Consider the following 14,725-nt stretch of genomic DNA (forward strand, 5'->3'; position numbering starts at 1 on the left):
GATTAGATTGGTTTGACAGGAGCGATTTCTCATAAACCCATGCTGATATGGAGTTAAACAGTTATTCTCATTGAGATAATCCAGAATAACATCCCTCAGAAACCCTTCAAATATTTTACCAACAATAGAGGTTAGACTTACTGGCCTATAATTTCCAGGTTCACTTTTAGAGCCCTTTTTGAATATTGGCACCACATTTGCTATGCGCCAGTCCTGCGGAACAGACCCTGTCGCTATAGAGTCCCTAAAAATAAGAAATAATGGTTTATCTATTACATTACTTAGTTCTCTTAGTACTCGTGGGTGTATGCCATCCGGACCCGGAGATTTATCTATTTTAATCTTATTTAGCCGGTTTCGCACCTCTTCTTGGGTTAGATTGGTGACCCTTAATATAGGGTTTTCATTGTTTCTTGGGATTTCACCTAGCATTTCATTTTCCACCGTGAATACCGTGGAGAAGAAGGTGTTTAATATGTTAGCTTTTTCCTCGTCATCTACAACCATTCTTTCCTCACTATTTTTTAAGGGGCCTACATTTTCAGTTTTTATTCTTTTACTATTGATATAGTTGAAGAACAGTTTGGGATTAGTTTTACTCTCCTTAGCAATGTGCTTCTCTGTTTCCTTTTTGGCAGCTTTAATTAGTTTTTTAGATAAAGTATTTTTCTCCCTATAGTTTTTTAGAGCTTCAATGGTGCCATCCTGCTTTAGTAGTGCAAATGCTTTCTTTTTACTGTTAATTGCCTGTCTTACTTCTTTGTTTAGCCACATTGGGTTTTTCCTATTTCTAGTCCTTTTATTCCCACAAGGTATAAACCGCTTACACTGCCTATTTAGGATGTTCTTAAACATTTCCCATTTATTATCTGTATTATTAGTTCTGAGGATATTGTCCCAGTCTACCAGATTAAGGGCATCTCTAAGCTGGTCAAACTTTGCCTTCCTAAAGTTCAGTGTTTTTGTGACTCCCTGACAAGTCCCCCTAGTGAAAGACAGGTGAAACTGTACAATATTGTGGTCGCTATTTCCTAGATGCCCGACCACCTGCAGATTTGTTATTCTGTCAGGTCTATTAGATAGTATTAGGTCTAAAAGTGCTGCTCCTCTGGTTGGATTCTGCACCAATTGTGAAAGATAATGTTTCTTGGTTATTAGCAGAAACCTGTTGCCTTTATGGGTTTCATAGGTTTCACTTTCCCAGTTAATATCCGGGTAGTTAAAGTCCCCCATAACCAGGACCTCATTATGGGTTGCAGCTTCATCTATCTGCTTTAGAAATAGACATTCTCCATGCTCTAAAAACCGTACGTCTTCTGAAGGGAAATACGGTACTGTTGAGTTGGGTTAGCTTCGGACTCGTTTAATCGAAGCTGGTGGCAGCAATAGTGTGCTGACTTTTGGATTATGTTGTAGCGATTGCGGCGTTGATAATTATGTTCCTGCCTGAGTGGGAGTAGTTATCGCGTCGCTGCAGCGTGCCCAATAGCCAGTACATAGCAGACAGCCTTTCTGGCGACTTATTACCCAGGGTGCAGTACCTAATCTGACCTGAGAGTAAGGGGGACGCCAGAGAGCTGCAAGTGTTACGTGGAACTGTAAGCGGGATATACATAAATCCCTGCAGTTTGTGGTATATTGAAAAGCAGTGGGATACCTAAAATAAGCCCCTGCTGGAAACTAAGAGGTCAATAGCCTTGTGGGTGTTTTTCATCACATGGTCAGCAGTGGAGGGATAACTAAGATAAGCCCCCCTGCACATATGACAGCCGTCTGTTGGCCTAAAGTCACCCCGACCCGTGACGTAGGGGTGACGGTCACGGTGTGAATCGTGACAAATTGGGGGCAGCGGTCAGGGGAATCCTGACAAATTGGTGGCAAGGCGGTGGGATATTAGAGCATTAGTGATTTGGTTTGAGCAATCATTCCTCTCACTAAAAACTTGCAGAAAGTTCTTGCGAGGACTCTGCGCAAATAAGTTTGGAGAACGAACTCAGTGTTTTTAGTTGTGAGACAATTGTGTACTGGTAATTATCCCCTCCCTTTCTCTTCGTTTTTCTATCCTATCTTTTATTTGGCAACCATGGTTGTGCGGGGAGAAACCTTCTATGAGCAGCAGACGAGAGACACCCTTATTGCTTTATGCAAGTCACAGCACATTGACTTTGCGGGCAAAAACAAAGCCCAACTGGTCGCAGTTCTGGTGCAATGGGAAGCCGACCAAGCCAGGCCACAGAGCCCAGAGGCCGCAGAAGAAAGCACAAGCGAACATGGTGCTGCAACAGAGGTCCTACCACTGAATACGGTCCCTACTGGCAACCAGGGGGGCGCAGACCTCCTCCTGCAGCTGACTCTGCATCAAGGCTCCGCAGATGACCTAAAGAGACGTCTGCAGCTGATCCAGCAATAGCAGGAACGAGCTGAGCGAGAGGCCCAGGCCCAGCGAGCCTGAGAGAGCCGAGCGCCAAGCCCAGCGAGAACATGAACTGAAGATGCTCCGGCAGGGGGGGATGTCCTCCACCGCCCAGAGCCGTGAGCCCAGCAGCGCTAAGATACCTAAGCCCCGGCCCGATCACTTTCCTGTTATGGAGAAGGACGGGGACTTGGACACTTTTCTGCGGGCCTTTGAGAAAGCCTGCAGACAGTACCGGCTGCCTACCAATGAATGGGCCCGATATCTGACACCAGGGCTGAGAGGTAAAGCTCTGGAAGCGTTTGCTGCCCTCCCTCAAGAACAAGATGGAGACTATGAGGCCATCAAGTAGGCCCTGATAGCAAAGTACCAGCTTACACCCGAGGTGTACCGTAGAAAGTTCCGGACCCTCCAACGTGGCCCACATGACAGTTACAGTGATGTGGTGCATGGACTGGGGACCCACTTTGACCAGTGGACCCAAGGACTGTCAGTGACAACCTTTGCACAGCTGCGATGATCAAAGACCAGTTCTTTCATCTTTGCCCAGCTGAGGTGCGACAGTTCGTGATGGACAGAGAACCCAAAGACGTGACGAAAGCAGCGCAGATTGCCGATGCCTATGAGGCCAAATGTAGATCAGAAGCGCGGAAGCCAGTCACCACCAGCTGAAGAGGGGGTAAGCCTGCACCTAACGCCAGTACCCTACTGCCAGCCAACACACCAGAGGTCCTGGCCCTGTGGCCAACAACACCAGACCTACCACCGAACCTCGCCAGTGTTACTACTGCAAGCGGCCTGGGCATATCAGTACCTTCTGTCCAGACAAGCCGAAGAACCCCCCAGCCAAGGCCCCAGGGCCTAATGCAGCAGTTCTTTTGGTGGGTGGTGTGGTTGGGAGGGTGTGTGACAACGTACAGCACGTCACTGTGGGAGGCCATGTTGCTACAGGCCTCAAAGACACCGGGGCTGAACGAACCCTCATCCGACCCGAACTGGCGGCCCCTGAAGCAATCATTCCGGGGAAAACCCTAACTGTCACTGGGATTGGGGGCATCAGCTGTCCCTTACCAATGGCCCGGGTTTAGATTGATTGGGGTGCTGGGAGCGGGGTGAAGGAAGTGGGGCTGTCTGATAATTTGCCCACTGATGTTTTGTTGGGGACTGATTTGGGGAGGTTGGTTGCATACTACGTCCCTGACACCCCTCCCTAATCTACTAATGAGGGTTAAGTTAACCCTGATGATGATCATGATGGGAAATCGCATGTGTTACCTGACCATGCTTTACCTTGTAATGATGCATCTAATAACCATTTTTTCCTAGGATTGATGGTGAAAATGTTGTACCTGTGCCAGCTGAACCTGATAATGATTTTTCTGTGAAGGTTAATGTGTCCATAGGTACAGACGTGCCCAGCCACGTCGCTCTGCGGAGTGAGACGGCTGAGGAACCCCTAACAGGGGCAAGTGTCGGTGCTACATGAAATGGGGAGATGCATGGGAACCGTGAGGAAGGTGATGCCATGAAAGTGACCAGTGCCACCGAGGAAGGTAACTGGCCTATAAGTAGCACTGCCCCTGGAGTGTTGGGGGTGGATGGGGAGGTAGAGCCCATAGCAGCGCCGGCTGATAGGTCTGTAGAAACCCCCGGGGAGACAGCCTACGTAGCGGCTGTCACCCGCAGTCAGAGTGCCCGGAACGCAGATAACTGTCAGCCTTCCGGACCCTCCTCAGTCACCACTGTGACTGAACCAGAGGTGGACCCAGAGCAGGTCCAAGAGGGTTCCCGTGGGGAAGGGACCCTGACGTCGCTTCTGGCTTCTCCTAGCCAGGAGTTTCAGGCCGCTCTGCACACAGATGCGAGCCTAGAGAGTTTGAGACAACTTGCCGGGACGCACTTCTCCGAGGCTGATAAGGAGAAGGTGTTCTGGGAACGAGGAAGGTTATACCGGGAGACCGTACAGGGAGAATCACAAAAGGAGTGGTTGAGGGAAAGACAGCTGGTCGTCCCGCAGTAATTCCGGGGTGAGTTGTTGCGGATTGGCCATGAGATCCCGCTAGCTGGACACTTGGGGATCAGCAAAACTAAGGCCCGGCTGTCTCAACACTTCTATTGGCCAAAGATGAGGACAGATGTGTCAAACTACTGCCGCTCCTGTACCACTTGTCAAAGAGTGGGGAAGGCGGGCCCAGCTCTTAAGGCTCCCCTGATCCCTTTGCCAGTGATAGAGGAGCCTTTGCAAAGGATCGCGGTGGACATTGTGGGCCCGCTGGCCGTCCCCAGCAGCTCTGGAAAGCAATACATCCTTACTGTGGTAGACTACGCTACCCGGTACCCAGAGGCAGTAGCTCTGTCGTCAACTAGGGCAGATAAGGTGGCGGATGCCCTTTTGGCCATCTTTTCACGTGTAGGATGTCCCAGGGAAATGCTTACTGATCAAGGGACCCAATTTATGTCTCGCCTAATGGAGGCTCTCTGTAAGAGAATGCAGGTGAAGCACCTGGTATCGAGTGCGTATCACCCACAGACCAATGGCTTGTGTGAACGCTTCAATGGTACCCTCAAACAGATGCTACGCATGCTGGTTGAGACTCAAGGGCGAGACTGGGAGCGGTACCTCCCACACCTGCTGTTCACTTACCGAGAGGTTCCGCAGGCATCGACGGGGTTCCCCCCTCCGAGCTCCTGTACGGCAGGCGAGTTCGGGGACCCCTTGGGTTGGTAAGAGAATCCTGGGAAGAGGAGCCGAACTCTTCTGAAGTGTCCATAGTGGAGTATGTCATGCGCTTCCGTGACAAGATGCAGACCTTGACGAAGTTGGTGCATGACAACATGACGCAGGCTCAGGCTGACCATAAGCACTGGTACGACCAGAACGCCTGGGAGCGGACCTACCACGTGGGTCAAAAGGTGTGGGTGCTGGTCCCCATACCAACGGATAAGCTTCAGGCAGCCAGGGAGGGCCCGTACGTCGTCCACCAACAGCGCAACCCGGTCACTTACGTGGTCACGCTTGACCACGCTCGGGGTAGGCGAAAGGCCTTTCACGTCAACATGATGAAGGCTCATCACGAACGTGAACCTTTCGTCCTACCGGTCTGCAGCTTGCCCGAAGACGGGGAGGAAGACACCCTCCTGGACATGCTGGCCCAAGCCGAGGCCAATGGGTCCATCGAGGACGTGGAGGTAAGCGCCTCGTTAACTGAACCCCAGCGGTTGCAGTTGCAAACCACACTGGAACCCTTCCGGGTCGTGTTCTCCAACCGACCGGGGAGGAGTCAGTTAGCAGTCCACGAGGTGGACACCGGGAATCACGCCCCACTACGGCAAACACCCTATCGAATCTCTGACCAGGTGCAGCAGATTATGCGCCAAGAGATCGATGAGATGTTACAGCTGGGGGTGATTCGACGGTCAAAGAGCGCTTGGGCATCACCTGTAGTTCTCGTGCCAAAGAAGGACTGGACCACCCGGTTCTGCGTGGACTACAGGGGGCTCAACGCCATCACAGCCTCCGACGCGCACCCAATGCCGCGCATCGAGGAGCTGCTGGATAAGTTAGCTGGCGCAGATTACCTAACAATAATGGATCTGAGCCGAGGATACTGGCAGATTCCCCTGAGCCCCGAAGCGCAGGAGAAGTCCGCCTTTATCACACCTTTTGGACTGTACGAGTCCACGGTCATGCCCTTCGGCATGAAGAATGCCCCTGCCACTTTCCAGCGGATGGTCAACCTCCTGCTTCAGGGACTGGAGAAGTACGCCGTGGCGTACTTGGATGACATTGCCATCTTCAGTCTCTCCTGGGAGGAACACCTGTAGCATCTCGAGGAGATGCTCCGGCGAATTCACCAAGCAGGACTGACTATCAAGCCAGGAAAGTGCCAGATGGGCATGAGGGAAGTTCACTACCTGGGGCACCGGGTAGGCGGGAATACCCTGAAGCCACAGCCGGAGAAAGTGGGCGCGATCGTGAACTGGCCCACTCCCGTGACCAAGAAACAGGTGATGTCCTTCTTGGGCACTGCAGGGTACTATAGGCGCTTCGTACAGCACTATAGTAGCCTGGCAAAACCTTTGACGGACCTCACCAGGAAGAAGCTACCCCACATTGTCAACTGGACAGATGGCTGTGAGGGGGGCTTCCAGGCGTTGAAAACCGCACTGTGCAACGCCCCTGTGTTGAAAGCAGTTGACAGCAGTCGACCGTTCTTGGTGCAGACCGACGCCAGCGAGTTTGGCCTTGGTTCTGTGCTCAGCCAGGTTGACTCGGAGGACCAAGAGCACCCCGTGTTATACCTGAGCCGGAAACGTTTGCCGAGGGAAGTGGCCTACTCCACCATCGAGAAGGAGTGCCTGGCCATAGTCAGGGCCCTGCAGCGCTTGCAGCCCTACTTGTACGGTCGCTCCTTCACTGTGGTGACCGACCACAACCCTCTGCGCTGGCTAAACACCATGTGTGGAACCAACGGCAGGTTGCTACGCTGGAGCCTTGCCCTTCAGCAGTTTGAGTTCACCATTGAACACAAAACGGGCAAAGAGCATGGGAATGCAGATGGACTGTCCCGCCAGGGTGAACCTACTGAGGTGCCCATGGAGGCATACCATGGGGTTCTGCCTCCCTAGCGCACACCAAAAGGGGGAGGTGTCACGATATGGTATGAAATATTATATAAGTAGCTCTCTTGCTCAAGGCTGTGGGCTAACAAGCCCCCCTTCCCTTTCACTCAGCCAAGAGCTGCTTTGCCAATGTACTGGGGGGAGTTTTATGGCCGAAAGGTATTTACGACCGGCATTTCCTGCCGTGCAAGCTCTTGTCCAGCTATAAGTGAACTAGAAACTTCTAGGATCCATGAAAGATTCTTTGTTTGGTTTTTGTAAGATATTATGCACAATGTTTACGTTAAGAACACGAAAATATATATTCGTATTCTCCCTCGGTGGACATACCCATCCCCCGAAACATGGGCTTCTAACTCCATCTGGTAAAGAAGTAGGGATTTCTCTGTAAATATGTATCACAGATAGGACATATTTGATCTCATTAGAATGCCCACGTTAATCCCGAGATGAATGATGGGTTTGTTATGACTATGACATGTTTTGTAGCGAAGTTATAGAAATTAGAGAGAATAGTTTAAAGTTTAGTCAGAATGTAGAGAGAGGAGGGTATGGATAAGCCAGCCTTTCTGTGATGTCACTAGCTGCAGGTCTTAAGTTTGTGGCAGGCTCTCAGCTCAGTCTTTTTCTTCCTGCTTGCTTGCTTGCTTCTCCTGGAAGAGCCCTGCGCACGTCCAATGAGCTGGGACGTATGGTTGCCTGCCATGCTTTGAACATGTGAGTGTTACCTTTTCTCATTTAATCCCTGTTTATTTCATAATTACCCTTGTACATATTTGCAATTGTCTCATTTGTAACATCTTTATAAAATATTTTTGATAAAGCACTGCCTAATTTTTATGGGATATAATATTATGTCAGTTCATTCTCCATGCTCTAAAAACCGTACGTCTTCTGAAGGGAAATACGCTACTGTTGTGTTGGGTTAGCTTCGGACTCGTTTAATCGAAGCTGGTGGCAGCGATAGTGTGCTGACTTTTGGATTATGTTGTAGCGACTGCGGCGTTGATAATTATTGTTCCTGCCTGAGTGGGAGTAGTTATCGCGTCGCTGCAGCGTGCCCAATAGCCAGTACATAGCAGGCAGCCTTTCTGGCGACTAATTACCCAGGGTGCAGTACCTAATCTGACCTGAGAGTAAGGGGGGCGCCAGAGAGCTGCAAGTGTTACGTGGAACTGTAAGCGGGATATACATAAATCCCTGCAGTTTGTGGTATATTGAAAAGCAGTGGGATACCTAAAATAAGCCCCTGCTGGAAACTAAGAGGTCAATAGCCTTGTGGGTGTTTTTCATCACATGGTTAGCAGTGGAGGGATAACTAAGATAAGCCCCCCTGCACATGTTATAGCCGTCTGTTGGCCTAAAGTCACCCCGACCCGTGACGTAGGGGTGACGGTCACAGTGTGAATCGTGACAAATTGGGGGCAGCGGTCAGGGGAATCGTGACAGCGGGATATACATAAATTCCTGCAGTTCGAGGTATATTGCAGAGCAGTGGGCTACCTAGAATAAGCCCCTGCTGTAAACTAAGAGGTCAATAGCCTTTTGTGTGACGTAGGGGTGATGGTCACGGTGTGAATCGCGACATAGATACAGGACAGGATGGAGGTGTAGTGTAGGGCTGTGTACAGTACAGGAATAGTAGATACAGGACAGGATGGAGGTGTAGTGTAGGGCTGTGTACAGTACAGGAATAGTAGATACAGGACAGGATGGAGGTGTAGTGTAGAGCTGTGTGTACAGTACAGGAATAGTAGATACAGGACAGGATGGAGGTGTAGTGTAGGGCTGTGTACAGTACAGGAATAGTAGATACAGGACAGGATGGAGGTGTAGTGTAGAGCTGTGTGTACAGTACAGGAATAGTAGATACGGGACAGGATGGAGGTGTAGTGTAGAGCTGTGTGTACAGTACAGGAATAGTAGATACGGGACAGGATGGAGGTGTAGTGTAGGGCTGTGTGTACAGTACAGGAATAGTAGATACAGGATGGAGGTGTAGTGTAGAGCTGTGTACAGTACAGGAATAGTAGATACGGGACAGGATGGAGGTGTAGTGTAGAGCTGTGTGTACAGTACAGGAATAGTAGATACAGGACAGGATGGAGGTGTAGTGTAGAGCTGTGTGTATAGTACAGGAATAGTAGATACAGGACAGGATGGAGATGTAGTGTAGAGCTGTGTACAGTACAGGAATAGTAGATACAGGACAGGATGGAGATGTAGTGTAGAGCTGTGTGTACAGTACAGGAATAGTAGATACGGGACAGAATGGAGATGTAGTGTAGAGCTGTGTACAGTACAGGAATAGTAGATACAGGACAGGATGGAGGTGTAGTGTAGAGCTGTGTACAGTACAGGAATAGTAGATACAGGACAGGATGGAGATGTAGTGTAGAGCTGTGTGTACAGTACAGGAATAGTAGATACAGGACAGGATGGAGGTGTAGTGTAGAGCTGTGTACAGTACAGGAATAGTAGATACAGGACAGGATGGAGTTGTAGTGTAGAGCTGTGTGTACAGTACAGGAATAGTAGATACAGGACAGGATGGAGGTGTAGTGTTGAGCTGTGTCCAGTACAGGAATAGTAGATACGGGACAGGATGGAGGTGTAGTGTTGAGCTGTGTGTACAGTACAGGAATAGTAGATACGGGACAGGATGGAGGTGTAGTGTAGAGCTGTGCGTACAGTACAGGAATAGTAGATACGGGACAGGATGGAGGTGTAGTGTAGAGCTGTGTACAGTACAGGAATAGTAGATACAGGACAGGATGGAGGTGTAGTGTAGAGCTGTGTGTACAGGAATAGTAGATACAGGACAGGATGGAGGTGTAGTGTAGAGCTGTGTGTACAGTACAGGAATAGTAGATACAGGACAGGATGGAGGTGTAGTGTAGAGCTGTGTACAGTACAGAAATAGTAGATACAGGACAGGATGGAGGTGTAGTGTAGAGCCGTGTGTACAGTACAGGAATAGTAGATTGTCACGATATGGTATGAAATATCATATAAGTAGTTTCTCTTGTTAGCAGGCTGCGGGCTAAAAAGCCCCCCTTCCCTTGCACTCAGCCAAGAGCTTTCCTTTCCAAGGGATGGGGAAAGAAGAGTTTATTACCTCTAGCTCGGAGAGCAAAGGCATTTATGACCGGCATTCCTGCAGTGGAAAGTGACCGGCTAGAACTGGATTCTAAGTCTCTAGATTCCATGGAAGTTCTTTGTTTTGTTTTTGTAAGATATTACGCAAACCATTTACGTTAAGAACACGAAAATATATATTCTTACTCTCCCTCGGTGGATCTGCCCATCCCTCTAAACACGGGCTTCTAACTCCATCTGGTAAAGAAGTAGGGATTTCTCTGTAAATATGTATCCCAGATAGGACATATTTGATCTCATTAGAATGCCCACGTTAATCCGAGATGAATGCTGGGTTTGTTATGACTATGACATGTTTTGTAGCGGAGTTATAGAAATTAGATATAGGTTAGGGAAAAGTTAGTTAACTGAAGAGGTAGGAGGGACGAGGTGATCCAACCCCTTTCTGGGATGTTACAGGCTGCAGCTATAAGTGTCTGCCCAGATCCCCAGCTCAGTCTTGTCTTTTTCCTGGAGAGCCCTGAGCACGTCCCATGAACTGGGATGTATGGAAACTCCACTAGCCTGGGTGCCTGCAATGCTTTGAACATGTGAGTGTTATCTTTTCTCCTGTAATCCCTTTATGTTATAACTACCTTGTACATATTTGCAATTGTCTCATTTGTAACATCATTTGTAAAATATTTTGATAAAACACTGCCTGAAACTTTTGATGGGGTATATTATTTAATACTAGTTCGTTCTCCTGTTCTAAACCGTACCCTAAGGCTCCTGATGGGAATTACGCTACTGTTGTTTTTGGGTTAGCTTCGGACCCGTTTAATGGAAGCTGGTGGCAGCAATACCGTGTGCAGACTTTTGGGTGATGCTGTAGCGACTGCGGCGTTGATAATTATTGTTCCTGCCTGAGTGGGAGTAGTTTGTCGTGTCGCTGCAGCGTGCCCAATAGCCAGTACATAACAGGCAGCCTTTCTGGCGACTAATTACCCCAGGTGCAGTACTACATCTGACCTGAGAGTAAGGGGGGCGTCAGAGAGCTGCAAGTGTTAAGTGGAACTGTAAGCGGGATATACATAAATCCCTGCAGTTCGAGGTATATTGCAGAGCAGTGGGCTACCTAGAATAAGCCCCTGCTGAAAACTAAGAGGTCAATAGCCTTTTGTGTGTTTTTTCATCACATTGTGAAGTGGAGGGATAACTAAGATAAGCCCCCCTGCACATGTGATAGCCGTCTGTTGGCCTAAAGTCACCCCAACCCGTGACGTAGGGGTGATGGTCACGGTGTGAATCGCGACATAGATACAGGACAGGATGGAGGTGTAGTGTTGAGCTGTGTACAGTACAGGAATAGCAGATACAGGACAGGATGGAGGCGTAGTGTTGAGCTGTGTCTACAGTACAGGAATAGTAGATACAGGACAGGATGGAGGTGTAGTGTAGAGCTGTGTGTACAATACAGGAATAGTAGATACAGGACAGGATGGAGGTGTAGTGTAGAGCTGTGTGTACAGTACAGGAATAGTAGATACAGGACAGGATGGAGGTGTAGTGTAGAGCTGTGTGTACCGTACAGGAATAGTAGATACAGGAGAGTGTCACGATTCACACCGTGACCGTCACCCCTACGTCACGGATCGGGGTGACTTTAGGCCAACAGACGGCTATCACATGTGCAGGGGGGCTTATCTTAGTTATCCCTCCACTCCACAATGTGATGAAAAAACACACACAAGGCTATTGACCTCTTAGTTTACAGCAGGGGCTTATTCTAGTTATCCCACTGCTCTTCAATATACCACGAACTGCAGGGATTTATGTATATCCCGCTTACAGTTCCACTTAACACTTGCAGCTCTGTCGCCCCCCTTACTCTCAGGTCAGATTAGGTACTGCTCCCTGGGTAATTAGTCGCCAGACAGGGTGTCTATGTACTGGCTATTGGGCACGCTGCAGCGACCCGATAAAATACTCCCACTCTGGCAGGAACAATAATTATCAACGCCGCAGTCGCTACAACATCACCCAAAAGCCTGCACACGGTATCTCTGCCACCAGCTTCGATTAAACGGGTCCGAAGCTAACCCAAAACAGTAGCGTAATTCCCTTCAGGAGACTTAGGGAACGTTTTTAGAGCATGGAGAAAGAACTAGTATAAAATAATATACCCCACAAAATTTAGGCAGTGCTTTATCAAAATATTTTACAAAGATGTTACAAATGAGACAATTGAAAATATGTACAAGGTAATTATAACATAAAGGAATTACAGGAGAAAAGATAACACTCACATGTTCTCAGTTCATTGCAGGCAACCATGCTAGTGGAGCTTCCATACGTTCATGGGACATGCTCCGGGCTCTCCAGGAAAAAGACAAGAAGAAACTGCAGGGATGCCGGTCGTAAATACCTTTGCTCTCCGAGCTAGAGGTAATAAACTCTTCTTCCCCCATACCTTGGAAAGGAAAGCTCTTGGCTGAGTGAAAGGGAAGGGGGGCTTTTTAGCCCACAGCCTGCTAGCAAGAGAAACTACTTATGTGATATTTCAAACCATATCGTGACAGACAGGATGGAGGTGTAGTGTAGAGCTGTGTACAGTACAGGAATAGTAGATACAGGACAGGATGGAGGTGTAGTGTAGAGCTGTGTGAGGATTTTCATTAGGGCAAGGATGATGGGTGACAGCACGTTCTGTTGGGGTGGTTGTACATGGTAGGTAAATACATACTCTGAGAACCTGTAGTGCTGCTTCGATCCTATGCAGCAGAGGAGAGAAGTGAGAAGGTAGAGACAGACATTGTAGTAAGACAAAGGCTCCTGATCACAGGATGGTGAAGTGAGAAGAACTTTTTCATGCAGACAATCTTGTTCTGTACATGATCACACTGATGGTCACACATGGACAGTACACTTCATCACTCTCTTTCTTTCACTGAAGGAGAAGAGGTGTTGCAGTCTGTGCAGAGCGTCTCCCTATCACTCTGCATAGGCGGCGCCCTGCATAACTGCTATTTCCTCATAGGTGTCAATACAACTGCAGTAAGTTAATTGTCCTGCGGATAATGGATCCTACAGAGCAGAGTCCCTTCCAAGTGGAGGGACGTCATTCTGACAGCACCCATCATCCTCACACCTCCCGGGAGTAATGATCCCATCATCCTCACACCTCCCGGGAGCAATGAACCCATCATCCTCACACCTCCCGGGAGTAATGAACCCATCATCCTCACACCTCTCGGGAGTAATGAACCCATCATCCTCACACCTCCCGGAGTAAGGAACCCATCATCCTCACACCTCCCGGGAGTAATGATCCCATCATCCTCACACCTCCCGGGAGTAATGAACCCATAATCCTCACACCTCCCGGGAGTAATGAACCCATAATCCTCACACCTCCCGGGAGTAATGATCCCATCATCCTCACACTTCTCGGAAGTAATGATTCCATCATCCTCACACTTCCCGGGAGTAATGATCCCATCATCCTCACACCTCCCGGGAGTAATGATCCCATCATCCTCACACCTCCCTGAAGTAATGATCCCATCATCCTCACACCTCCCGGGAGAAACTAAAACATCATCCGCACACTGATTGTTTTCCACAGACACAGCACAATCTCACCTTTACCTTTAACCGAGACCATTCCCGTCTCTCAACCCTGTAGAAAGAAGTAAACAGTGAGTACTGTTGTCGGCTGGTGTCAGCTGAATACTGCTACTTCATGTAAATAGGAGGGGTTGTATATTGGGGTCCATCCTGGGAAGACAGTTTAGGACCCCCACATCACATATATTTAGGGTCTGATCCTCCCCTGATGGAGGCCGAAATCTCACCTTCGTTTACTGGGGATGAAGCCGACCTCTTCTCCCTCGGGCACAACACGTCTCGCCTGCCACCATTCTTCATCAGTGGCATCTATCACATGGAGAACATCCCCAAACTTGAAGCTAAGGGCCTGACTGAGGAAGCCACAGTCCCGCGTCTTGTCATAATCAAAGAGCGCCCTAAGGTCCAGAGACAAGGAGGAAAGAGCAGATCAGAATTGTCACCGCGACGTCCCCACCAGGACATCTCCCGAGATGTCCCCACCAGGACATCTCCAAAAGAAGACAAAAGATTTCACCAAGGCCCACAAGAACATCACAGAGACATCTGATAGGAGATAGCAGACATTACCTTGATATCTTTACCACAACACAACAGAAATCATGATAAATTTCCACCAGGACATCACTGAAACAGCTCTAGTATGAAACAACTTACATCTACCGTGAGAACACGGACATCACTAAGACATCTCCAAGACATCAGACATCACAGAGACATCTCCACTAGGAGATAACAGGCGTAACCGAGACATCACCAAGACATCTCCACCATGAGACAACAGACATCATCGAGACATCTCCACCGAGAGAAAACAGGCATCATCGAGACATCTCCACCAGGAGACCACAGACATCGCCATCAGAACATCACTGAGACATATCCACCAAGAGACAACATACAATCACAGACACCTCCATCATGACCTCTAAAGTCAGGGAAGGAGTAACAAGACATTTCATAATTTCCGCCGGAGCCCTC

At 48.8% G+C, this 14,725-nt stretch overlaps 1 protein-coding gene across 4 annotated transcripts in view; it reads right to left on the reverse strand.

Annotated features, from left to right (window-relative positions):
• The window catches only part of DLG4 (discs large MAGUK scaffold protein 4), a 310,322-nt gene that overhangs the window by 75,710 nt on the left and 219,887 nt on the right, over positions 1-14,725 (reverse strand). For 3 of the 4 annotated variants that reach the window (XM_069767620.1, XM_069767621.1, XM_069767622.1), the window contains 3 exons: positions 13,972-14,142; positions 13,766-13,796; positions 12,861-12,888 (listed from right to left, as the gene is read on the reverse strand). In XM_069767620.1, the coding sequence (XP_069623721.1) occupies positions 12,861-12,888; positions 13,766-13,796; positions 13,972-14,142 (230 nt within the window). Of the gene's footprint in view, positions 1-12,860; positions 12,889-13,759; positions 13,797-13,971; positions 14,143-14,725 lie in introns of all 4 variants that reach the window. The other variant, XM_069767619.1, reaches the window with a different exon arrangement.

Source organism: Ranitomeya imitator, chromosome 4, assembly GCF_032444005.1.
Source record: "Ranitomeya imitator isolate aRanImi1 chromosome 4, aRanImi1.pri, whole genome shotgun sequence".
NCBI classification, from domain to species: domain Eukaryota; kingdom Metazoa; phylum Chordata; class Amphibia; order Anura; family Dendrobatidae; genus Ranitomeya; species Ranitomeya imitator.